At 48.7% G+C, this 26,123-nt stretch overlaps 2 protein-coding genes across 5 annotated transcripts in view; one reads left to right on the top strand and one right to left on the bottom strand.

Moving 5' to 3' along the window:
• The window catches only part of FYCO1 (FYVE and coiled-coil domain autophagy adaptor 1), an 85,734-nt gene that overhangs the window by 43,857 nt on the left and 15,754 nt on the right, over window positions 1-26,123 (top strand). For all 4 annotated transcript variants that reach the window (XM_082663129.1, XM_082663128.1, XM_082663130.1 and 1 more), the window contains exons 14-15: window positions 195-339; window positions 25,188-25,283. In XM_082663129.1, the coding sequence (XP_082519255.1) occupies window positions 195-339; window positions 25,188-25,283 (241 nt within the window). The remainder of the gene's footprint in view (window positions 1-194; window positions 340-25,187; window positions 25,284-26,123) is intronic.
• Window positions 6,378-8,921, bottom strand: CXCR6 (C-X-C motif chemokine receptor 6). The gene has a single exon (XM_082663132.1). It carries the CDS (start codon window positions 8,413-8,415, stop codon window positions 7,390-7,392), a length of 1,026 nt encoding a protein of 341 aa, XP_082519258.1. The 5' UTR covers window positions 8,416-8,921; the 3' UTR covers window positions 6,378-7,389.

The following is a 26,123-nucleotide window of genomic DNA, read 5'->3' as shown; positions in this document are numbered from 1 at the left end:
GTTTCATCTGTAGTCCCTTCATCTGCTTTTCTGGAACATCCCAAGAGCCATTTCTCTCCATCTGGACAGAGTAGCTGTCGGTTGAGTGAGCACTTAGAGTGTGTCCTGGTGGCTCGTCCCATGTAGCTACACTCCCTCCCCGTACTGTCCATGACTGCATTTCTCTTCTCTCCCGACCTTCCTCTGCACCCCAGGTGCTAACACAGACTGCCGGCCGCCAGACGATGCCGTGTTTGACATCATCACAGATGAGGAGTTGTGCCAGATACAGGAGTCCGGCTCCTCCTTGCCTGAAACACCCACCGAAACTGATTCTCTTGACCCAAACGTGGCTGAACAGTGAGTAGACATCACCTCCATTTCCTGAGTGCCCATTAAGTGCACTCATCAAAGGATTAGTTTCTTATCAAAGGATTAGGAAAGCTTGGAAGCAAGATTGGCTGTCTTTGCTTAAAGGAAGGTGCCTGCGAACAGTGCTCGGGGCAGGGTGCCCTTGAGGAGCACCAGGACTCGAGGAGTAGTCAGTGTTGAGCCTTGTCAGAGGGTTCCTGGGCGTGTCTGTCAGCGGTCCCCCTGATTTCAGCATCTCCAGGAAGGCCTTTCTGGGCTTAGGCAACTGTATTAATCTGCTCAGGCCGCCATAACAAAATACCATAGACCAGGTGACTTAAACAACAGAAATCTATTTTCTCACAGTCCTGGGAGTGCAAGGCCAAGGCAGGTTTGGTGTCCTGAGGCCTCTCCTTGGCTTGCGGATAGCTGCTGTCTTCCTGTCTCTTCACATGGTCATGCCCGCTATGCATGTGCCACCCATGTCTCTCTGTGTTCTAATCTTTTCTTCTTATAAGGACACCAGTCAGGGTGGATTAGGGCTCGCCTTATTGGCCTCATTTTAACTAACTTACTTCTTTTAGGTCTTGTCTCCAAAAACAGTCACATTCTGAGATACTGGGCGTTAAGACATCCACGTATGAATTTAAGGGGGGGACACAATTCAGCCCATGAGAGCAGCGTTTGCTGGGCTGCTGTAGCCATGCTCAGAGTAACGCGCTGCTCTTTAAAAACCGTGTTCACCTTTTGGAACCACTCGTCAGGCTTGGTAATGGTGCCACAAGCTTAATTTCTGTTGTCTCAAGTAGGCGTTTCTCTCAGAAGTCCTCTTTTTTTTTTTGGCTGCGCCATGCAGCATACAGGATCTTAGTTCCCTAAGCAGGGATCGAACCCGTGCCCCCTGCAGTGGAAGTGGGGAGTCGTAACCACTGGACTGCCAGGGATGTCCACCCCAAAGTTCTAAAAGCAATAAAAACATAACCAAGTTTGTTACCCGGTGCTTTCCCCTCCCCCATCCCGTGCCTGCCCCACCACCAGTATCTTGTGCTGCTCTTAATCAGTGACCCAGACCCACCAAATGTTCCTGATGCCGCAGATGGACAGCATCAGGCACAGGGGTGTCCTTTAGTACCGGCTCTCCATTGGCCCTCTCATTTTTCTGGGCCAGCTCTTTTCCAACAGGGCCTGTGAGGAGAGTTCTGCAATGGCTAGTTTCTAAATATACGAAGTAACTGCACAAAGTGCTATTGTATTAAAGTGTCAAGAGCTTAAGCCAGGGGACCCTTGGGAAAAGTCAAGTTCCCCTACATGGCAGCCTTGCTCGGTGTTTCTCAGCCCCTGGGGTCTGGCTTAACTGCAGTTCCTACAGCAAAGCACTGCCTGTTTAGAAGCTCAAGGGAGAATTGACTTGGCTCCTGTGTCCAGACGTTCGTTGACTCACTTTCCATCCAGTTAGGGAGTTTTGTGATGCTCTTGCCGACTTGTATTGAGACCTCTGTTCCTCTATTCCTGCCCAGAGTTCAGAGGACGGGCTGTCAGATTTATCATCCAGGATTTCTGCTGCATGGGAGGAGATGCACTTAATCTTCGGAAGGTTCTCAGCACAGGAGATTTTAGGCTCAAGTGTATGTCTCCATACTCTTCTGTTCTCTTGCTTGAAGGTGACTGACCTTGCCTCATGGATAAAGCCAGCCCATCACCCAACCCAAGAAAGCCTCTGCTCACTGTGACCATGGGCCCTTTCTTTTCCTTCTGAAGCCTTTCCTGGCTGCGTGAGCCTGCAGCGTTCTCCCCAACCCCCATGGTTCAGTGGTCCCCAGGGCATGTTCTCTTGCATTTGCAGTAAGCCATACTCATGCCGTCGTCACCTGGCAACTCTTCACTGACTGTGCCTCAACTGCTGGCCAGGTGGGTAGGTGGGTTGGGGGTCCGGGGAGCAGGACCGGAAGCTCAGGGCCTGGGAGGATGACCTTGGGCTGTCACCTGCATGAGGAAGTGCCGCGCTGCAGCTCCCTCTTCCCTTCCCCTTTCGCCTTCCCCTTTCTCAGTAGGAGCAAAAGCAGAAGGTCTTCTGACTGCTGACAAATAAGTGTGTTTTGGGTCATGGGGAATCAGGAAGCGGTCCAAGGAAAGGAAACTGCCAGCGTGCTGGCCTGTGGCCTGCGGAGGAGATCCAGGGCTAATGGATGGGCCTGCAGTCCCCATGCGTCCTCTGTTTGGGTGAAGGGCCAGCCCTCCAAGTCATTTCAGGGCCTGCCTTGTCTCACACCTTCCTTGTGAGTTAGCCAGAGACGGACCCCCGTGTCTCTGGTGGCTTTTTCTTATGTTCTTTTTCTTCCTAAGCTTAGGACCAATCAAAACCACCAGGAGTCTGAGGAGCTCTGACGGGTTTGGTGGGGTGGGGGGTGTGAGAAGTTGGTATAGAGCCTGGGTTTGTGTGTGCATCCCTGCCAAGACACTGAGAGAAAGAAATCAGCAAGTCCAAAGGAAGAAGTGGTCCAGGAGGGGTCAAAGGCTGTGAAAGCCCTGATGTGGGGGGAAGGAGGCTGCCTGGAGGCAGTGTCTGTCGAGCACTTTCCCTGTGTAGCAGCTTTTGCACGTGACCTCACTTAGTCCCTGCCCAACCCTTCAAAGAGTAGGGATTATGGTCCCCATTTTACAGGTCAAGGTACTGAAGCTCAGGAGGCCAGGTAACTTGCTCAGGGTCAGGGGGCTGTAAGTGTCAGCATTAAGCTTTGTGCCCAGAACCCCTCCCTCCAGTCCACAGGCCCGAGATTCATTTTGAAGAGTACAGCCCTCTCCTCCTGGTCCCGTTTCCCTATCTTCACATCAAGCACCTGCCCACCTTCCCTGCCTCTTTGTCCACTCCTACCCCCCCACACACACACATTCTCAGGACAAACACAGTTGTCTGCCTTGGCCCTCCTGGCCGTGATGGGACAGGAACAGGTCCCAGAATCCAGCTCTCGGGGAGACCCGGCAGGATCCCGCAGATCCCTAGGCAGCCTCCCAGAGGCCCCTGCACGTGGCTCAGGAGCACAGCCCACCTCAGGTGGAGGGGAGATATTCTCCAGAACCCTGCAGCTGTGCACACCCCTCCCAACTGTGACCCAGGCCCACCCTCAGCCGTCTCCCTGACCAGGTGCCCAGCTCTTCTCAGGACCGAGGCAGGCAGAGGAGGAAAGAAACTCTGTCCTCCAGCAACAAGCCTGGCCTTGGGTCCCTTGGCCTCTGCTCTGCTTCCAGCAGCCATTCCCTCCTCCAGGCCCGGCCTCCCTTCTCAAGCAGACTGTGCCCATGAAGAACTTGAGGTCCAGAGTCAGACACTCCTGGTCTGCTGCCTCCAGGTTCCCTGGCTTTGAGCACCACAGGCCCCAAACTCAGTTCCCTCCCTCGTACAGAAGAGACAGGGACGGCACCTCTAGGGTTGTTAGGGTCAGATGGAAATGATGTGGAAAGCCTTCCATGGAATTGCGTGGTTTTGGTGATGTTTCCCCTGAGCTGTGAGGTCAAGGGCCACACTGTGATGTCTACTGCCACGGGCCCTGGTTCCTTACATCTTGTAGCTCAGTTGTGTTCGCCAGCGAAAATCCCACCAGATGCCCAGATGATACTGAGCTCAAACTCACGCACGGAGACTGTCCCTGACCCACAGAGCATCTTTGCCAGTACTTGCTTTAGAGCAAGTGCTCTGTGGTCAGAGTGCTTCGGGGATCTGTGGCAGGTTTATCACCAACCAGGAGATACGATACCTGGTATCTCAAACCGAGAACAGGATATGGTGATAACAGTTAAGGTTAGAAAGCCACCTTGTCCTTGGGTTAACCTAGCATCTCCGCCTTCAGACAAGTACAGAGTTGTCAGGTACCCCGGGCCATCTTAGCCAACGTTTGGGGGAAGAGAAAGAGGTTATTCACCGGGGTTCCAGCCCTAGCTCTGCTGTGTGAGCTTTGGCAGGTAGTAATGTCTCTGAACTAGTTTCCTCATCTGGAAAACAGGGATGATAGTACCAGGTGTCCTACCAAACGGCATTGGGAGTTACTGTGGACCACAAAGGACTGGGCCTGTGGAAGGGGTGCTGCGCTGAGAGAACGAGGCTAGAGCCAGCGCCCCGGCCACTCCTGGGCCCTGTGCTCTTTGCTCCGCCTCCACCCCTTCAGTACGGGCAGCTTCTGTTTTTTCTCTCCTGCAGCACCATTTCCTCAGTCCAGAATGCTCACTGAGAATCCCGGGCTTCTGGCTCCAGGTAGCCCCTGGAATCAGGTTCACCCTCTGTTCACCACATCTCAGACAGTGTGGCCGTCATGGTCTCTAACCGCCCCGCCCCCGGCCTGTAAGTGCAGGGAACCTGGTCGGGGAGGAGACCCTGAGGCCGCACGTGAGACCAACTGGACTCACCCAGGGTCCACACCCAGCCTGACCCCCTCCCGCCAGTTTCCCCCACACCCCAGGCTGCTTACGTCAAGCACTGGTGCGTGGGAGCAGAGGGGAGAGCAAGGGGAGAAGGGCGGGGCTGAGCTTGTGCTCCATGGGGCTGTCCCGTGGATGAGTGAAGTCGAGAGTGAAAGCCTTGTTTGGGCTGTGCCCGTGTCTGTTGCCCATAATGGTGTGTACCCAGGAGGGGGTTGGGAAAAAGATCTCTACTCCCAAGTGTGAGCAGGTGAGGGCCCAGAGAGTAGGGCCAATGAGTGACTGGGGAGGCAGAGAAGGTGAAAGAAGATTCAGCTGCTGTGCTTTTCCTCAGGACAGGCAGGCAGGTTCTCCTAAGCTGTGGAAGGGCCAGTGCAAAACCTTTTTGCAAGGAGGCTGGAGAGAGGGCATATAATAGGCCTGGGATGGGGCACGGCCTGATGGGTGCCTGGTCTCCTTTGACTCAGCCAGGCAGGCACCGTTCAACAACAGTGGTCCCAACAGCCGCCCCTCTGTTGCCGTGACCAGCAGCCCCCAGCGTGGCTTGGAGTGCACTGTCCGTGCCTCACAGCGCTCCTGGAAGGAGGGCCGTTGTCAGCTTGGGGTGTGGATGGTGAAATGGGCTTGAGGAGGCTGCGGCGTTTGTCCCAGGATGGACAGATGTGGAGCTCTCTCCGGGGCAGTGACTGAGTCACCCCAGAGCCCTGCTTTTCCCATCCCACCACACTGCTTTCCTCCGTGGGGACACATGGAGAGGCCGCAGGGCCCCTGGCTCCCCAACTCTTCACTCCCTCCTTCCCAGTTAGGGCCTCTGCCTCTTGTTTTGGGACATTGTTGGGGAGGCCAGGGGCTCGTGGTCCCTCTACCAGAAGTGCTTGACATTAAGGTGACAGCACAGAGGAGGGTGACCAAAACTCCCCCTCTGAAGCCAACGTAAACAAGTTGAAAGTCAGCCTTGTCACCACGAAAAGGGCAGGTTTTGGTGTTCGAGGAGCGCTGGGTAGTCCATGCGGCCTGAGCACAGTAAAGCCGCTCTCCCCGTGGGTGCATTTAGGCACGTGTATGAAACGGTCAGTGGCCCTGTGGGCCCTGCAAGGCCGGCCTGTGCGCAGCTGGACTGTGCTGTGCGCCTCTGGAAGGCACGAAGCCGACCCTGCCCCGCCCTGCCAGTGCACAGAGAAAGGCAGGCGGCTCACGTTTTGTGTGGCTGGTTCTTGAGAGAATAACAACTACCGCCATTTTGGGGGCCTTCCTCCCACAAATGCAAACCGTGCTAAGTGTTTGTGTGCACCCTCTCCAGTCCTCACACGCCTGCCCTGAGAGATGGTACTGTTATGGTCTACGTTTCACCAAAGCGGAAATGATTAAGAGATTACCAGCTGGTCTTACCCACTCGTGACTCGGGTCTGTCCAAGCTGCGAAACCTCACTGTTCGGCCCTTTCTGGCCCACCTCCCTGAGCGCTCTTAGCTGTTGTCAACAGGTTCTCCATATTTCAGTGAGTGATTTTGTGACATGTGAGCCAAAAAGGCCACTCTTAAGCCTGTTGAGCAGGTTGCTGGGATCTAATAAACATGCTAAAACTCTGCCTCATTCCGTGACCACATCTCAGAGGTAACAAACGCACCCCTCGTTCTGGGCAGGAGGTTGAAGCCACAGTTGTTATCATTGGTGTATTGATAGAGCAGTGCCCTGAAAGTTGACAGTTTTAACTTATTTCCTGTGCTCTGAGCCCACAAGTGATCACTTTTGGTATATTCAGGAATACCACAGTAAGGTGGAATGTGCCTAAGGATAAAAGTAGTTTGGAGACTTTCAAAAAGTTTTATTTCTCAGTCATGAAAATCATGCTGTTTGAGATGTGTGTGTGTGTATTACACGTACATTCCTATATGATGTGTGTGTGTGTGAGGCACGGGATAAATGCAGGTTTTAAATGAGCAGACCCACCGCAGATCCATTGCAGAGGCGCTGCTTAGACTCACGGTAGTCTTAGACTCAGCTTTGCACATTCTTCTGGCATTCTGTGGCCCGCTGGAATCCTCAGCCGACCCTCATTTGCTTTGGCCCATTCATATTCCCTGGTGCTAGCCCTTCCAGGATTAATGAAAGAGAACATAAAGCACCTATCTATATAAAACCAAACCCACAAGGCGTGGCAGAACCTGAGCTCATTTCTGTTGGGTGCCTGGTGATGGAGGTCTGAGTCACAGTGTCAGCACTGGTTTTCATGGCTGCTTTAATCTCCCCTGCTTCCCAATCGGCAGAAGAATCTTCTGAACTTGGGAGCCCACAGTGTCACCTGCCATCAAGACCTTTGTTGGCCCGGTCCCCCTGTTCAACCCTTAGTCCCATTCCCATTCCCACTGAAGGAGAACCTGGGGTCTGGAGAATCACACGTCATTCCCTGGTGTCAGTATTCTCGGGGTAGAGGAAGGAAAGCTCTGGCAGCTTTCAGCCTCCCCTTTGAGCTTTAGGCCTGGGTGTGAAAGAAGAGGGCACAGTCTGCGCATGCCTGAGAAGAAACATCCCACCCCAGCTGCACTGTTTGATAACTTCTCCTTGAGAATGCCCATGCTATACACAAAGCCTTAGAGGACACAGCCATGGTCCTGTGACTTCTGAGCAGCCTCTCCAAGCCCAGCAAGGCCTACAGCTGGAACATGCTGGTCGCCTCCATGTTGCGAGAGGCTGAAGCAGTCCTGGAAGTGTCCTCTGAACACTTCCGTTGGCTTGAGACATCCAGGTAAGGGAGGCAGCCAGCGTCTTTCACAAGTTTCCAGAAGTTCTTCCGAAACTTCAGGCCAACAAAGGCATAGAGCACAGGATTAAGGCAGGCACGCAGGTAGGCGATGGCCTCTGTCACTGTGATGGCATAGTGAAAGCTAGTCATCGTGTGGTACTCCCAGCTCACGCTGCGGATGAGCTTCACGAGGTTGAAGGGCGTCTGGGTCAGCAGGAACACCGCCACCACCAGGAAGATGATCTTCAGAGACTTGTGCTTCTGGAAGCCTCGGGCCTGAAGCAGTGTCTTGATTATGACTGAGTAGCAGACAATCATGGCAAGCAATGGCAGGAAGAACCCCAGTGTCATCTGGGTGGCCAGAACCATGGTAGAAATCTCCTCGTTGTGATAGCCGCAGACAGGCTTGTCAAGGTAAAGGACGTTGCCATAGATGATCTGCGGCAAGGAAACCAGCAGGGAAACTACCCAGATGGACAAGCAGACGGCCTTACCCCAGGCCATCCGCTTGACCTGCTGGTTATAGGCCTTGGTGGCCTGAACCACTGCAATGAAGCGGTCCATGGTGATGCAGGTGAGGATGAGCATGGACGTGTAGAAGTTCAAAGTGTAGATGCCCAGCAGGGTTTTGCACATGACTTTGCCAAAGACCCACTCGTGGAAGCCTGCATAGGCCCAGAAGGGCAGAGTACAGACGAACACCAGGTCGGCCAAGGGCAGGTTCATTAGGAACACGTCCGTCAGGCTCTTCAGCTTCTGGTAGAAGATGTATATGACCAGCACCAGGGAGTTCCCCACCAGGCCACAGATGAACACCACCACATACACGCAGGGCAGGAACAACTTGCTGAACTGCAGGAAGTGTTCGTGCCCCTGGCTGCTGTCATTGGAAGCGTTGAAGAACCCGAGGTCTTCGTAGTCGTACTCGGCCATGGTGTCTGTTCTGATGGACCCCTGGGAGTCAAACCACAGGAATTATATATATTTGGGGCTGAGGGTGATCCCTCCTGTCTTCCCATTGCCCACAGTTAGGGGGCAGATAGTCACCTCCTAAACCCACCCACTGTTCTGCTCAGGAACAGCCCAGTATATTGGGGACAACCAGTTCTGAGGGGAAACTGCTCAGACAGGACGAGGAACCCTTCACTGGCCCTAAAGTTCTCAGGATCTCACCTGTCTGGGAGACAACACATAACTGACCCCACCCACATTCCATAAAATCCTGTGCTCGATGGCCTTGGAAGCAAAGGTCACCACGTGGTGAACTGGGGACTGTGTCCTTTTGGAAGAGCGGCGCTGCTCTTCAGTGGGGAGGGCTGTATTCATCTGCCCATGCCTCGCAGAAGGTGCCCACCTAGCCTGTGCCCCATCTTCTGTTAAGTTGACCCCTGGACTACGAATTGTGAAAGCTAAGGCAATATCCCCCTTCCTGGGGGTCCACCATCAAGGAGACTCCTGGAGACCAAGAGGTGTTTGGTCCTTTCTGCCTAGATGGGCCATCCATCCTGCCTCGTCTTACCGTGATGGGGAGCCAGGGCAGGGAAGAGCCCAGGCTGCCCAGTGCTTTGGCCGAGCGGCTTTCTGACCAGGGAACTGGGCAGTTTTCCTCACGCCCAACCCCAGCTTTCCCCTTCATCTGTCACAGTGTATGACATTCCACCCTCAGGGCCTCTTTGATCTTCAGGAATCTCTTACAAGGTAGATTCCCCCAGAAGGGAACATTGCTTTAGCTTTTATGACCAGCAGTGTAGGGCTGAGGGGTCTCCTTTAACACACGGAAGAGCTGATTGAAATGGGACGTCAGGAGGGTGGGCTACCACAGCAGGGCTCGTGGCCAGCCTTGCAGTGGGACTACTTATAGCAAAGACCAAATAGCTATCTTTCTTGCCTGGGGGTCCCAGCCCTTCAAGGTTATCGCTTCCCTCTGACCCTTCTCTGGGCCCTGTGACTCTGCTGGGGACCAGACACGGGTGATATAATCTGTGGTGTGGGAGTAGGGGCAACTGCGGCAGCATCGGCCTTGGAGGGCCAGGTCAGTCCCTGCCACTGTCTTGGAGGTACTCAATACGCAGGGACTCTTCCAGTGAGTGGTGCCGTATCCCACTGGCACCTCAAGGAAATGTTTAAGAAGAGCGGGCATTTGGTTTAGCAAAGTCAGAATATCAACCGGCCAGACAAGGGGGTGTAAAAGGAGAGATGATCTTTCCTTTCTGGTCTCCTCAGAGACTTTTCTTTTCCTGATGCTGGGTCCTGACAGGAAGGGATTTTAGCCCTGCTGCCACCTTGGTATTTCATGGGCTCAAAGCACCCTTTCTCTCCAAGGAAGAACCTTGTCTTTGGGCTAAGACTACTCAGTGAAAAGTCCCTCCTCCTGGACCACAAAATGTTGGATCTCTAAGAGTGAAAGGCCAACCCATGGGCATTGTGCCCCACCAGCTCTGGGCTGCTAGGTTAAGTGGGTCAGACGATGCTCTGTGGGTGTTACTGCTTCACATGGGGACAAAAATATATTCTTCGTCATTTAGAATGTGACATTAAAAGTAATGTCAGATCTCCATTATTGTTTGACTTACTCTTGGCCTTTAAAAAAAATTCTCCTGGGACTTCCCTGGTGGCGCGGTGGTTAAGAATCCTCCTGCCAATACAGGGGGCACGGGTTTGATCCCTGGTCTGGGAAGATCCCACATGCCGCAGAGCGACTAAGCCTGTGTGCCACAACTACTGAGCCTGTGCTCTAAAGCCTGCGAGCCACAACTACTGAGCCCACATGCCACAACTTCTGAAGCCCGCGTGCCCTAGAGACCGTGCTCCGCAACAAGAGAAGCCACCGCAAGCAATGAGAAGCCCACACACCACAACAAAGAGTAGCACCCGCTCGCCACAACTACAGAAAGCCCACGCAGCAACGAAGAGAACCAAAAATAAATAATGAATGAATGAATTAATTAATAATTCTCCTACTAAGGCTGTTGCTGCATCCTTAGGCTGGCATTGCAGTTTCTTCAGATGACCCATGCAAATTCATTTGTAATAATTGGTAAACTAAACAGTGTTTAACAGGTTGGGACTGCACAGTTCTGTGCAGATAGAGTGTTAAAAATTACTTTCCCTTCTAGAAATATTAAAACCATTTGTTTCTTTATTTTCTCTAACCAAAGTCCTATGTTGATTTGTGAAAATTAAAAAGAAAGTAATATATGCAACTTTGGAAATAGTGTCTGATAATAAATAAGCAAAGTATAATTTAGGCATAAAACAGAATATGACTGAAATGTTTAGGAAGTGCCTTTAATGATTTTGGAAAATGCAATACATTTTAAAAAATTTTTTATTGGAGTATGGTTGATTGACAACGTTGTGTTAGTTTCAGGTGTACAGCAAAGTGAATCAGTTATATATATATAACTGATATATATATATAAGTGACATATATATATATATATATATATATATATACACTCTTTTTTTTAGATTCTTTTCCCATACAGCTCATTGCAGTATCGAGTAGAGTTCCCTGTGCTATACAGCAGGTTTTTATTAGTTATCTATTTTACATATAGTAGTGTGTATATGCCAATCCCAATCTCCCAATTTATCCCTGCCCGCCCCCCCCCCCAATATGCAATGTAATATTGGCTGTTACTATTACAACGAATAGATGACAAAGTGAATGTAAAATTGATCATGATTCTCGGCCTTCTTTGGTCATAAACCCCTTTGAGAGTCTTATTAAAGCTGTAGCTCTTCTCCCTCAGTAATAATGCACAAGCATGCCTGCAACTCTGGGCGTTCATGAACTCTTTAAATCCCTCTGCCCCATATTCTATAGACTTTGTTTACAAATCTGTGATAAGCTATATGATTTTTTTTTTTTTTTTTTTTTGTGGTACGTGGGCCTCTCACTGTTGTGGCCTCTCCCGTTGCGGAGCACAGGCTCCGGACGCGCAGTCTCAGCGGCTATGGCTCACGGGCCCAGCTACTCTGCAGCATGTGGGATCTTCCCGGACCGGGGCACGAACCCGTGTCCCCTGCATCGGCAGGCGGACTCTCAACCACTGTGCCACCAGGGAATCCCAAGCTATATGATTTTGACTATATTTTTTAAAACATAGAAAAATGATCAGATTTTATCAGCAGTTCACCCCTGGCTGGTAGAATTAGGGGTGACTTATTTCCATTCCTCCTTTATATTTTTCTGTATTTTCTGAAGTTGCTACAGTTGTATATTGACATATATGGAGAAAAGAAAGTAAACCATAATCTAAGATAACAGCTTGTCTTATAAAATGGAAAAGAAAAACAGAAAAAGAGATTAGTCAATGAACACACACAGTGACTAGACTCTCCTTATCTCCTGGGGAGGGTCTAATTATGCCATTACTATCAGCATCATCTTACAAGCATCATCTTACAGAACGAGGTTGTCATAATCCTCTCCTCGGACCCTCATGGCAGCAAATAGCAGAGATGGAGTTTGAGCCAAGGACAGTTGAGCTTGAAAGCCTGGGCATTTGACACCATACCGTGCTGCAGGCAGGACTCTGAGAATCCCAACAACCTGGAGTTAGCTCCTCTTTTAACTATGAAGAAGACCAATGACTCACCAGTAGAGATGCTCTTTCAGTTTGTTCCTGAGATGAGGTTGCTCACAGCAGCAAGGTCGGCCTCTGCCTCTCTGATGTGGTCCGTTTCCGTTGAGTAATTTTTAAGAGCCCTCGGTTGGTGATTATAGGAGACCCAGCCCTTTCCAATCTTGCAGATCAGAATCCACATGACCAGCCTGCACCCACGTAATTTGGGAGTCAAAGAGACGAAGCAGTGGCTCTGATGCTGCACACCCCCTGCAACCTGGCTGGGGTCTTACTCTTTTGCCAGGATCCAAGAGGGTTTTAATTTGTAAACTGAAGGGGAGCGATATGCAGTGTCTGGTAGTCCACTGAAGATGGTGGCATTTGTACCCTAAAATTATTTCATTCACTAGTCGTATGTCTCTTTGGGGCAGTTTGGGTCTGGACCAATGCAAAGTCGATGCTATGGCCTGGGTTCCCTGTGTGCCTGCAGCTCCAGTATACGTGACAGCCCTGATTCTCATACCAGTCCTGCAAGTAGGTATTACACCATTTTATAGATGAGAATACAGAGGACTGTAGCCAAAGAACAGACCCACGGACTCACAGCTAATAACTGCCACTTCCAGGATACGAACCCGGGTCTCCATCATTGCCGGACCAGTGGACCAAATGGCTTCTAGATGATGGGTCTGCCAGAGGGCCAGACACAGCCCTTCCTCCTAAACCCACACCACTCAGACAGTGCTCACCGCTCTGCTTGTCCAGACTAGAATCAACAGTGAACAGGCTGAACCAAATAGTGCAGGTCAAAGCACCCATCTTTCTGAAAGAAATCTTCTGAGACAAGACATTCCTTCACAGTGAGCCAGCCTGACATCTTGGAATCTTTAAGCTTTGAGAGATGAGTTTTTCCCAGAGACAAACGAACCGTGTCACTTAGGACCAGTTCACAGGGTGATGTTAGAAGGGGCTGAACCTTATCAGACACACTGGCTCAGCCATGGTCGTCCCTCTCAGCAATCGCTTTCCCTCCATGGGGAAGAACAGGCCTCGGCCCGGTGCCCTCCGTGACCACATATATGCTTGGGAAGGAGGGGTGATGTGTACCTTAGAGAGAGCGTGACCATACTTGTCATAACCATTCTCCAGTGGAAAGTTCTCCGATGGAAAACTTGCAACTAAATTAGATGGTAAGAGCCCCTCACAATTTGGGGGTCAGAATTTTATTTCAGCCACTTTGCAAAATGCCTTCTGTTGTCTTCCGATTTGTAGTGCTCATTGCTTTTCTTTGAAACAAAACTCTGAACTTCTTAAGGGCAAGTACCCAACCCTGTGTCTTGGGTTTTTCCCAGAATATGTAAACATTTCCGAAACAGAATCGGGGGAGAGTAAAAGTGCTGTTGCAGCCGTGCCCCCTGCAGATTCTCAGAAGTCAGACTGTGTTGACCTGCTTCCTTTTTCTGAACACCTGACATTCTGGAGCCAGGGCCCTGCGTAGGACGGCAGTTCAGGACGCAGGGATGAGGCAGTTGCTGCTGGTAGAGGAGTAACTGCCAGGCGGTGGTGGGTGGCGGCGGCTGTGGAGGATGAGTTGGAAAAACCCTCAGAAAAGCAGCCTAACCGGAAGGCAGCAGGCGGCAGGCCAGTTGTCAGGACGGGCATGTGGGTCTGAGTGTTTTGGTCAGCCCATAGTTACCAAGTAATCAGAAATCAACACCAGAAGCGATCTTCTTCACTTGGTTTTTAGGCAAAAAGGAAAATGACTACAAGAAAAACTACTAGGAATTTAACAGTAAAATAGAAAGATGCACCCAAGCCCCGCAGTGAATGTGGCCCACGTGTGGCTCAGCCTCTCCTTCCAAACCCAAGCTGTTCAGTAGAGCCTTCTGAGATGACAGGCGTGTCCTGTGTCTGTGCATCCAACACAGCGGGCACTAACTCCTGTGGCTGTTAGGCACTCGAAGTGTGGCTAGTGCAACAACAGAGCCAAGCTTTTAGTTTTGTTTTAATTCTGATGAATTTGAATTTAAGCAGCCACATGAGGCCAGTGGTTCTGTACTGAACAGGGCAGTTGTAAACCAAAGACTTCTCCAGTTCACAGGAGACCCCGTGTAACAGGCAGAGCAGCACTCCAACCGTGCTGGCTTAGCAAGGCGGAGGGGTGGATGGAGCCCTCTGGGGAAGGCTGTCAGCAGGACACTCAGGCCATGAGGCTCTCTGGGCTCCATTCCTTCCTCAGCCAACCTGAACAGCCAGAGAGAATCTGCTCCTTGGGCAACTGGCAGAATTGAAGTTAAAGAAAAAAGAGGCTAAGGCGTTTTGATTTGTGACAGGAGAATACTGTATATTACAGCTGCAGAGAGCAAGCTGGAGGGACCTCACCTGTGACCCCCTAGTCCAGGCAGGCGTGGACCCCTGGACTGCGTTGTTGGGGACTTCCTCAGCATCCTTGCCTGTGGTCACCACTTTATTCTTACTTGGTTCCGAAGTGGAGCAAGCCTTGGTCATGTCCTTGGGGACATTTGGGGCAGAAGACCACCTTGGCTGTGTGCATGACGGGTGCCCAGGCCAAATGTGGCAGGTGTGGCCAAGGTGACTGCCCTGATAGGGTGGAGCAAGTTGACAGATGTACATGCCTTAGGACAGTTCAGCTCGACCAACCACAGGCTCAGGGACAGAAATTCAGATGGACAGGAAGGGATGACGTGCCATCAGCCATGAGAGGCCACCATAGCTAGCAGTAGGCTCCCATGGCCAGAGCAAGGGGCGGAGGAAGGTCACTTGTGGGCAGTGAGCTTGTCTTGCATCTTTTCTGAGGGAAACACCTCAATGGCAACAAAAGGAGATAGGGTGCCCCCTAGTGGCCTTATCTTTGTTCCCCGTCATTCTCAACTTAAAAATCCTTTGACATCTTCCAACACAGTTGCTTGAACATTTTCTACTGCATCCCACAGTCAGAAATTTACATGACTACCCAGGTGTGTATGTGTATAGACAGAGTCAAACAAGAGCCTCATAAAACAATGCTTATCCTTACCACATGCAGTATAATGCAAAAACGCGTTCATATTTTCTATTATATCCTATTTCTTTTTTTTTTTTAACCCTTTTATAGGAACATTTTTGCAAAAGCATCAGAGTACACCCAGAACTGTCTGTAAATGACAAAAGACTTAAAAATGACCACGGTTAAACATTTGATGAAAGTTCATAATAATGCAATTGACAAGGAAATTTAGTTATTTCTGAGATACACATTTTAAAATAATAACTAGAGTTATGACTTATAACATTATACCAGAACATATAAGATTTTTAGGAATTTCATGTAATGTCTGAAACACTTATATTAACATATTTCCATACAAATAAACCAAAGAAAGTTTAGTATTAGTTTTTTTGTTTATTTTTTTAATTTTTGAATTTTATTTTATTTATTTTTTTTATACAGCAGGTTCTTATTAGTCATCAGTTTTATACACATCAGTGTTTACATGTCAATCCCCCAATCGCCCAATTCATCAAACCACCATCCCCACCCCCCCGCAGCTTTCCCCCCTTGGTGTCCATATGTTTGTTCTCTACATCTGTGTCTCAACTTCTGCCCTGCAAACCGGTTCATCAGTACCATTTTTCTAGGTTCCACATACATGCGTTAATATATGATATTTGTTTTTCTCTTTCTGACTTACTTCACTCTGTATGACAGTCTCTAGATCCATCCACATCTCAACAGATGACCCAATTTCGTTCCTTTTTATGGAACGAAATTCCATGAGTAATATGGCTGAGTAATATCCATTGTATATATGTACCACAACTTCTTTATCCATTCATCTGTCGATGGGCATTCAGGTTGCTTCCAAGACCTGGCTGTTGTAAATAGTGCTGCAATGAACATTGGGTGCATGTGTCTTTTTGAATTATGGTTTTCTCTGGGAATATGCCCAGTAGTGGGATTGCTGAGTCATATGGTGATTCTATTTTTAGTTTTTTAAGGAACCTCCATACTGTTCTCCATAGTGGCTTTATCAATTTACATTCCCACCAGCAGTGCAAGAGGGTTCCCTTTTCTCCACACCCTCTCCAGCATTTATTGTTTGTAGATTCTCTGATGATGCCCATTCTAACTGGTGTGAGGTGATGCCTCATTGTAGTTTTGATTTGCATTTCTCTAATAATTAGTGATGTTGAGCAGCTTTTCATGTGCTTCTTGGCCATCTGTATGTCTACTTTGGAGAAATGTCTATTTAGGTCTTCTGCCCATTTTTGGATTGGGTTGCTTGTTTCTTTAATATTGAGCTGCATGAGCTGTTTATATATTTTGGAGATTAATCCTTTGTCCGTTGATTCGTTTGAAAATATTTTCTCCCATTCTGAGAGTTGTCTTTTCGTCTTGTTTATGGTTTCCTTTGCTATGCAAAAGCTTTGAAGTTTCATTAGGTCCCATTTGTTTATTTTTGTTTTTATTTCCATTACTCTAGGAGATGGATCAAAAAAGATCTTGCTCTGATTTATGTCAAAGAGTGTTCTTCCTATGTTTTCCTCTAAAAGTTTTATAGTGTCCAGTCTTAAATTTAGGTCTCAAATCCATTTTGAGTTTATATTTGTGTATTGTGGTCAGGAGTGTTCTAATTTCATTCTTTTACATGTAGCTGTCCAGTTTTCCCAGCACCACTTCTTGAAGAGACTGTCTTTTCTCCATTGTATATCCTTGCCTCCTTTGTCATAGATTAGTTGACCATAGGTGCATGGGTTTATCTCTGGGCTTTCTATCTTATTCCATTGATCTGTGTTTCTGTTTTTGTGCCAGTACCATATTGTCTTGATTACTATAGCTTTGTAGTATAGTCTGAAGTCAGGGAATCTCATTCCTCCCTCTCCATTTTTTCCCCTCAAGACTGCTTTGGCTATTCAGGGTCTTTTGTGTCTCCATACAAATTCAAAGATTTATTGTTCTAGTTCTGTAAAAAATGCCATTGGTGATTTGATAGGGATTGCACTGAATCTATAGATTGCTTTGGGTAGTGTAGTCATTTTCACAATATTGATTCCTCCAATCCAAGAACATGGTATATCTCTCCACCTGTTGGTATCATCTTTAATTTCTTTCATCAGTGTCTTACAGTTTTCTACATACAGGTCTTTTGTCTCCCCAGCTAGCTTTATTCCTAGGTATTTTATTCTTTTTGTTGCAATGTTAAATGGGAGTGTTTCCTTAATTTCTCTTTCAGATTTTTCATCATTAGTGTATAAGGATGCAAGAGATTTCTGTGCATTAATTTTGTATCCTGCAACTTTACCAAATTCATCGATTAGCTCTAGTAGTTTTCTGGTAGCATTTTTAGGATTCTCTATGTATAGTATCATGTCATCTGCAAACAGTGACAGTTTTACTTCTTCTTTTCCAATTTGTATTCCTTTTATTTCTTTTTCTTCTCTGATTGCCGTGGCTAGGACTTCCACAACTGTGTTGAGTAATAGTGGTGAGAGTGGACATCCTTGTCTTGTTCCTGATCTTAGAGGAAATGCTTTCAGTTTTTCACCATTGAGAATGATGTTTGCTGTGGGTTTGTCGTATATGGCCTTTATTATGTTGAGGTAGGTTCCCTCTGTGCCCACTTTCTGGAGAGTTTTTATCACAAATGGTTGTTGAATTTTGTCAAAAGCTTTTTCTGCATCTATTGAGATGATCATATGGTTTTTATTCTTCAGTTTGTTAAAATGGTGTGTCACATTGATTGCTTCACATATATTGAAGAATCCTTGCATCCCTGGGATAAATCCCACTTGATCATGGTGTATGATTCTTCTAATGTGTGGTTGGATTCTGTTTGCTAGTATTTGGTTGAGGATTTTTGCATCTATATTCATCAGTGATATTGGTCTGTAATTTTCTTTTTTTGTAGTATCTGTCTGGTTTTGGTATCAGGGTGATGGCAGCCTCATAGAATGAGTTTGAGAGTGTTCCTTCCTCTGCGATTTTTTGGAAGAGTTTGAGAAGGATGGGTGTTAGCTCTTCTCTAAATGTTTGATAGAATTCACCTGTGAAGCCATCTGGTCCTGGACTTTTGTTTGTTGGAAGACTTTTAATCACAGTTTCAATTTCATTACTTGTGATTGGTCTATTCATATTTTCTATTTCTTCCTGGTTCAGTCTTGGAAGGCTATACCTTTCTAAGAATTTGTCCATTTCTTCCAGGTTGTCCATTTTATTGGCATAGAGTTGCTTGTAGTAGTCTCTTAGGGTGCTTTGTATTTCTGCGGTGTCTGTTGTATCTTCTTCTTTTTCATTTCTAATTTTATTGATTTGAGTCCTCTCCCTCTTTTTCTTGATGAGTCTGACTAATGGTTTATCAATTTGGTTTATCTTCTCAAACAACCAGCTTTTACTTTTATTGATCTTTGCTATTGTTTTCTTTGTTTCTATTTCATTTATTTCTGCTCTGATCTTTATGATATCTTTCCTTCTGGTAACTTTGGGTTTTGTTTGTTCTTTCTCTAGTTCCTTTAGGTGTAAGGTTAGATTGTTTATTTGAGTTTTTTCTTGTTTCTTGAGGTAGGCTTGTATAGCAATAAACTTCCCTCTTAGAACTGCTTTTGCTGCATCCCATAGGTTTTGGATCGTCATGTTTTCATTTTAATTTGTCTCTAGGTATTTTTTGATTTCCTCTTTGATTTCTTCAGTGATCTCTTGGTTATTTAGTAACGTATTGTTTAGTCTCCCTGTGTTTGTGCTTTTTACGTTTTCTTCCCTATAATTCATTTCTATTCTCATAGCGTTGTGGTCAGAAAAGATGCTTGATATGATTTCAATTTTCTTAAATTTACTGAGGCTTGATTTGTGACCCAAGATGTGATCTATCCTGGAGAATGTTCCATATGCACTTGAGAAGCAAGTGTAATCTGCTGTTTTTGGATGGAATGTCCTATAAATATCAATTAAATCTATCTAGTGTATTGTGTCATTTAAAGCTTGTGTTTCCTTATTTATTTTCATTTTGGATGATCTGTCCATTGGTGTAAGTGAGGTGTTAAAGTCCCCCACTATTACTGTGTTACTGTCGATTTCCTCTTTTATAGCTGTTAGCAATGCCTTATGTATTGAGGTGCTCCTGTGTTGCGTGCCTATATATTTATAATTGTTATATCTTCTTCTTGGATTGATCCCTTGATCATTATGTAGTGTTCTTCCTTGTCTCTTGTAACATTCTTTATTTGAAAGTCTATTTTACCTGATATGAGTATAGCTACTCCAGCTTTCTTGTGATTGACATTTGCATGGAATATCTTTTTCCATCCCCTCACTTTCAGTCTGTATGTGTCCCTAGGTCTGAAGTGGGTCTCTTTTAGACAGCATATATATGGGTCTTATTTTTGTATCCATTCAACAAGCCTGTGTCTTTTTGGTTGGAGCATTTAATCCATTCATGTTTAAGGTAGTTATCGATATGTATGTTCCTATTACCATTTTCTTAATTGTTTTGGGTTTGTTTTTGTAGGTCCTTTTCTTCTCTTGTGTTTTCCACTTAGAGAAGTTCCTTTAGCATTTGCTGTAGAGCTGGTTTGGTGGTGCTGAATTCTCTTAGCTTTTGCTTGTCTGTAAAGCTTTTCTCCATCAATTTGAATGAGATTTCTCCATCGATTTCTCCATCGAATCTGAATGAGATCCTTGCCGGGTAGAGTAATCTTCATTGTAGGTTCTTCCCTTTCATCACTTTAAGTATATCATGCCACTCCCTTCTGGCTTGTAGAGTTTCTGCTGAGAAACAGCTGTTAACCTTATGGGAGTTCCCTTGTATGTTATTTGTCACATTTCCCTTGCTGCTTTCAATAATTTTTCTTTGTCTTTAATTTTTGCCAATTTGATTACTATGTGTCTCGGCTTGTTTCTCCTTGGGTTTATCCTGTATGGGACTCGCTGCGTTTTCTGGACTTAGGTGGCTGTTTGCTTTCCCATGTTAGGGAAGTTTTCAACTATAATCTCTTCAAATATTTTCTTGCGTCCATTCTCTTCTCTCTTCTCCTTCTGGGACCCCTATAATGCGAATGTTGTTGCGTTTAATGTTGTCTCAGAGGTCTCTTTGGCTGTCTTCATTTCTTTTCATTCTCTTTTCTTGATTCTGTTCTGCAGCAGTGAATTCCACCATTTTGTCTTCCATGTCACTTATCCATTCTTCTGCCTCAGTTATTTTGGTTTTGATTCCTTCTAGTGTAGTCTTCATTTCAGTTATTGTATTGTTGGTCTCTGTTTGTTTGTTCTTTAATTCTTCTGGGTCTTTGTTAAACATTTTTTGCGTCTTCTCGATCTTTGCCTCCATTGTTTTTCCGAGGTCTTGGAACATCTTCACTATCATTATTCTGAATTCTTTTTCTGGAAGGTTTCCTATCTCCACTTCACTTAGTTGTTTTTCTGGGGTTTTATCTTGTTCTTCATCTGGTACATAGCCCTCTGCCTTTTCATCTTATCTGTCTTTCTGTGAATGTGGTTTTTGTTCCACAGGCTGCAGGATTGTCATTCTTCTTGCTTCTGCTGTCTGCCCTCTCTATCATATTTCTTTTAATATTCGTCATAACTTATTAATTGATTCACAACTGACTGAATGGGTCATGACCCACAGTTTGAAAAGCCATTGAAAGGAAACTCTGTGTCCCTAATCATTGCCTTTGAGACTGCATCACCCACCCATGCACACTCCCACCTCCATCTGTCTCCCCTTCCCACCTCACAAAGCTCCCCCATGTAGGTCCTCAGCCAGGACTAGCAAGGGTTGCAGGACCTACTCTGGTAAGAGGGTTGTCTGTGTTGTGATGGTCAGAGAGGTGGGGAGATGGAGGAGGAGAGGGAACAAAAGATTAGGACATCTTGGGGGTTTTTTGGCTGCACCCCACGACTTGTGGGATCTTAGTTCCCCAACCAGGCATCGAACCCATGCCCCTTGCAGTGGGAATGCGGAGTCCCAACCACTGGACGACCAGGGAATTCCCAACATCTTTTATTCTTAATGAGGGAATATGAGAGAACCAACCACAGTTTTCAGAGTTCGTTTCATCATATGTTATTTATCTTTCTCATTTATGGTATTTGCACTTTGCACAAGGAAGAGAGCAGATGAAACGAGGCAGGCCTGAGTGGCCTTGGGCCCGTCTCCTCTCCCCTGGCCCCTGCCTCCTTAGCCATCAAGTGGGGTTGGACTGGATGGTCCTTTGAGCTTCTTCTCACACTGACATTCTGTGATGGGGGTGGGGGAATCTGGAAGCCAGCGATTGGAAGATGAACAAGAAAGAGGTGTTGGACAGGAAGGCGGTCAGAGGTGGGCTGAGCTGGGGAGAAAAAGGAGTGACAAGGCTTGCCCTTGGTGGCAGCAGGCACTTGAGGACACGTCCTTGCTGTACCTTCCCTGGGAAGAGTGGGGAAGGCTGAGGGCACGAGCTGCCGACCAGAGCGAGCCCACCTCTTTCCCAGCCAGTAAAACGCCTTCTCCAAGTCCTTTGAAACTTACAGCCTTTTTAAGCCAGCAAAACTTGGAGTCCCTCCGGTTCCATCTCCTTCCATTTAGAAAGGAGAAGTCTGAGGTCTCAGAGGAGGAAAGGGCTCACCCAGAGTCACAGTCATAAAGCCAAGACTGGGACCACGTGGAGTGATACCCCTCTCCCCTGAGCCATACCACCTCCCCTGCCCTCTGGAGCCACAGGGAGCTACAGCCAGAGGGAGCCCAGCGCTGAGGGCGAGGTGTTTGTGAGGACGCGCTCTCCCACCTGCCGTGGGCTGCTGTAGACTGTGCACAGACAGCCCGCCTGACACCTGAGTGCTAGTGGGCGTCTGATTATCTAGGCAGCCCTGGAGGCCCCCGTACCAGCCAGCGGCTTCAGCGCTCCAGCAGTAGACAGGAGTGAGGCCGGGAAGTGGGGCCATGTGGCGGAGCGAGCAGGCGTGATGTCCAGCTGTCTGAATGAAGCCAAGTCTCGAGCTCAGAGATTTCCAGAGAGGACGGAGGCCTCCCTCTGTGCAGTGCTGTCCTCCAGACAGAGAAGCTTTGTAAGTTGGCAGCGAACAGTCTGTTTTGTGTCTGAGAAAATCCTGTTCGAGGTGAAGGTGCTGCAGTTTGTCCCCAGGTGTGGCTCTGCTAACCCAGCGTTTGCCACTCCACGTGTGACTTGGGGTCTTCCTCCTTCAGGATCTGTTGCTGATTCTTCTCTTGATTTCATCAGCATTACCTCTGCCCTTTCATCCTGAATTTACACACTAACAATTTACACCCCTACATATATTTCTTAGCAAGTAGCACAGACATTCTTTGGTTCCTGCACACGGCCGTGACCTGTCCTTTGGGACAGGGATAGCCCAGCCACGGCCCCTGCTTGCAAAGAGCATGTGGACCAGGGGGAGCTAAGACCCAAAAGCAGATAGGCAGAGCCCAGCGTGAGCAGGGCTGTGACACGTGGGTGGCAGGGGGGAGTATGGGGTGCAGGAGCGTGGGGGGTGGGAGCGAGCTGCAGGTGCCGCGTCTGTCGCAGCCCCTGGGGTGACACCACCAGTCGCTGACCCCAAACTCCTGGTGCATCATGGTTGCTGCAGGCGCACTGCATGTCGCACAGGTATTCCTGCCCCCAGGGTTGAGTGGCATCCGGGACAGGCTTAGGCGAGGCTCCCTGGATTTTGCCAGCTCTGAGCCACCCGTCTTCGCATCTGCATGAAGAACACCTGGGTGCTCCCAGGACCTTCCCAGCGTCCTGCTGACTGAGTGAGGAGCCTCAGGCCTCAGGCACAGGGCGTAGACTTCGGGGGACGGTATCTGCGGCCCCTCCCCATGGGTGGGTTGTGCATCTCTGCCCATTGCTAGTGCCTCTCCCTGTGGAAGGATGAGCCTCGTGCCCCTGCTGTGGCGTGTTTGGCCACGGGACCCACCCGGCAGTGAAATGTGAGGAGCAGTGTGGTGAGAACCACTTCTGAGCAGAGGCGATGCCGCCACCTCCAGCCAGAAGCTCTGTGAGCGTTAGGGTCTGGCCACCCACTGTGCTCTCTTGTATTTCTCACGTTCCAGAGATGATGTGAGGTCCCAGGCTCACCTGAGCTCTGGGATCCAGGGTCTGTTAACTCCCTAGGAAAGCTGCAGAGCCCCTCCCCAGGCGTGACACCTGGCCACAGCCCAGATGGCGCTCTCAGAGAAGCACACCAGTTTCCCAGCGTGAGTTGTAGGTCCACTCTAGGGGCAGCCGTGAACTTGGTGCTCGAGTGGGTGTGAGGGTAGGTGAGGAGGGCCATCTGAGCGCGTGGTCTGGATGCTTGCTGTCAGCCGCTGACCTCGTGTGCGCTGTATGTGCCGAGGCCGCCTTCCAGTCAGGCCGCAGCTGTCTGTCCCTGCCTCAGAGGGAGCGCATCTGTGGGGTAGGGCCCGTGCCCGCCTCACGTGTCCTGCGCAGTGCTGGGCCGCCGCCTCAGGACCCGCTCAGCAGCAGGCAGGGTGAGGGTAAGGCAGGTCTGAGTTCACACAAGTTCACACAGGGCCTCAGAGGTTGAGTGAATGTGCCCGGGGGCCAGGCTGGTGAGAGCCCAGGGGCATGTGCAGGGGGTGGGATGGGGGAGCAGAACTGGGTGAGGGCATTTTGGGGCCTATTGACCTCACCCCAGAAACATCTGGGGAGAGCCTACTAGGACAGTTGAGAAGGAATTATCACAGCATTTTGGGAAAAAGCCATGCTGCTCAGGAGATCTTCCTCATTAACCCCTTCCCATGGGGCAAATCAGCAAATCATTTCCCTTTCCTGGACCTAGGTTCTTCTCAGGCAGCATTGGACACTGGAGCTGGTTGGGTTTGAGATCCCTGAGCTCATATAAGCGATTGGCTGCAGTGGGCGTGGGACCCAGCAAGATGAGCACTGAGCTGGAGTCAGGGTGTCTGGCTCTGGCCCTGCCTCTCAAGACCTGCCTGGGCCTCTGTGTCCCCATCAGTGAAGTGTGGGCACTGCTCCGAGGATCAGCAACTCAGCAGTGGTTAAAAATGTTCCATGGGAATGCTAGAGTTAAAATTTAATAGATGTCTTGGGACTTCCCTGGTGGTCCAGTGGTAAAGAATCCGCCTTCCAATGCAGGGGACTCGAGTGTGATCCCTGGTCAGGGAACTAAGATCCCACATGCCGTGGGGCAACTAATCCCGCGTGCCGCAACTACTGAGCTCGCGTGCCTCAACTAGAGAGCCCGTGCGCCACAACTACAAAGCCCGCGTGCCCTGGAGCCTGCGTGCCACAACTAGAGCGAGAAAACCCCCACGCCACAACTAGAGAGAAGCCCCGAACGCTGCAAATAGCGAAGAGCCTGTGCACCGTAACGAAAGATCCCGCATGCCTCAACAAAGATCCCATGTGCCACAACTAAGACCTGACGCAGCCAAAAAAATAAGGAAAATAAATATTAAAAGAAAATTAATAGATGTCTTTATTGCAGGACCTCTCAGAGCCTTGAATTTACTGTTTAAGAATGCCATGAGTTTCTAAGAAAGAGCGCAAGATTCCCCTCCCCTGGCAGTGGTGTTCCACAGAGCACACTTTGGGAACCATGGCACCTCTGTACTGCCAGGCAGCTCCCACAGCTGGTTCTCCACACAGCAGGCAGTAGGTTGTAAGGGAAGAGGAGCTGTGGCGTGGATCTGCCCTCTTTGTATGAGTCTCTGTCCCACAACCTCCTTCTCAGGCCATGCTGCTTCCTGCCTCATCAGCTCTGGGTGCCTGTCCTGTTCTCCAGAGATGGGCCAGAGCAGGCTCGTCTAGTCAGGGACTGGCGCTGAAAAGGCAGCATCAGTGGTGCTGGAAACTTACCCCATGGCTGTAGCTCTGCTGGCGTGGGACAGGAGGGTGGTCCATTTGTGCTGTGGTCACCCATCCCACACCCACCGGGAAGACATTGGGGAAGTCACTGCAGCCCTGTTGTCTTCCCTCCCCATCCTGCCTGCCTGGGCCTGGCCCCCATGGCTCTCCACCCCCAGAGTCTGCGGGGCCTCTGTCCTGGCCTCCATGATTGAAGGGTTCCCCGTGCATTCTGAGGTTGGCTACCAGACTCCAAGACTACAGGCTTCAGGATGTGGGACCCTGTGTGCTGATAGCTAACTGGCTGTGTTCTCGTTTGTGACATTTCAGGGACACCACGTCAAACTCGCTAACCCCTGAAGACACTGAAGACATGCCCGTGGGGCAGGATGCTGAAATCTGCTTGCTGAAATCGGGAGAACTGATGTAAGTGATGGGCTCCCAAGCTGGACTTCCCAGGGTGTCACTTCTGGGGAGGAGGAACACCAGAGGAGGCCTGGCCTTCCGGTGTCCCAGCTGGAAAGCACCCCAGAGGCTCAGACTTGGCACCCATGGTGGTTTTCAAGTTTGTGCTTCTTTGTGTGTGTGTGTGTGCGCGTGTGTGCTTCTTTTTCTTCCTTCCTCCCTTCCTTCCTTCCTTCCTTCCTCCCTCCCTTCCTTCCTTCCTTCCTTCCTTCCTTCCTTCCTTTCCTTTGTAAAATTTATATACAGTAAAGGTCCCCATTTGTAGTATACGGTGCTTGGATTTTGACAAGTAACACAGTGTAATCACCAGGCATCTGCCAGCCCCCACATCGAGCTCTGCCAGTGGCTTTACAGTCTCAGGCCTCAGCACCCAACCAGCTCCACTCCCAAGTCTGCCGAAGAGGAAACCTAGGTCCAGAAAAGAAAATTGACCGGAGTGAAGATATAGAACAGTTCCATCACCCCAAAAAGCTCCCCTGTCTTTGATACTCATCCTTCCCCCACCCCATGTCCTGTGTTCTTCCTTTTTGAAAATAACTTTATTTTCTTATTGTAAGAAAATTTTCCTTGTAGAAAATCAGGAAACAGAGATAAGCAAACCACCTTGGATATAGCCTTCCAGTCTTGTTTATACTAATATACCTAATTTTTCAACATAAACAAATATCCTACGCCTTATTTCACAGTCTTTTTAAACTTAATATTGCATGAGTATTTCCCCATATCATTCTTTTTCTCCAGTGTTGTAACGAATGGCTGCATGATTGCATTATGGTCATCGAGTAGATTCAGTCACTCATT

Source organism: Grampus griseus (assembly GCF_964374135.1).
Source record: "Grampus griseus genome assembly, chromosome: 10".
NCBI lineage: Eukaryota > Metazoa > Chordata > Mammalia > Artiodactyla > Delphinidae > Grampus > Grampus griseus.
The sequence above is the reverse complement of the archived record's forward strand: the minus strand, read 5'-3'. Positions and strand labels throughout refer to the sequence as shown.

What these genes read in the sequence shown, in the direction of transcription:
- CXCR6 (XM_082663132.1), bottom strand. Translation starts at nt 8,415, where the DNA reads ATGGCCGAGTACGACTACGAAGACCTCGGGTTCTTCAACGCTTCCAAT.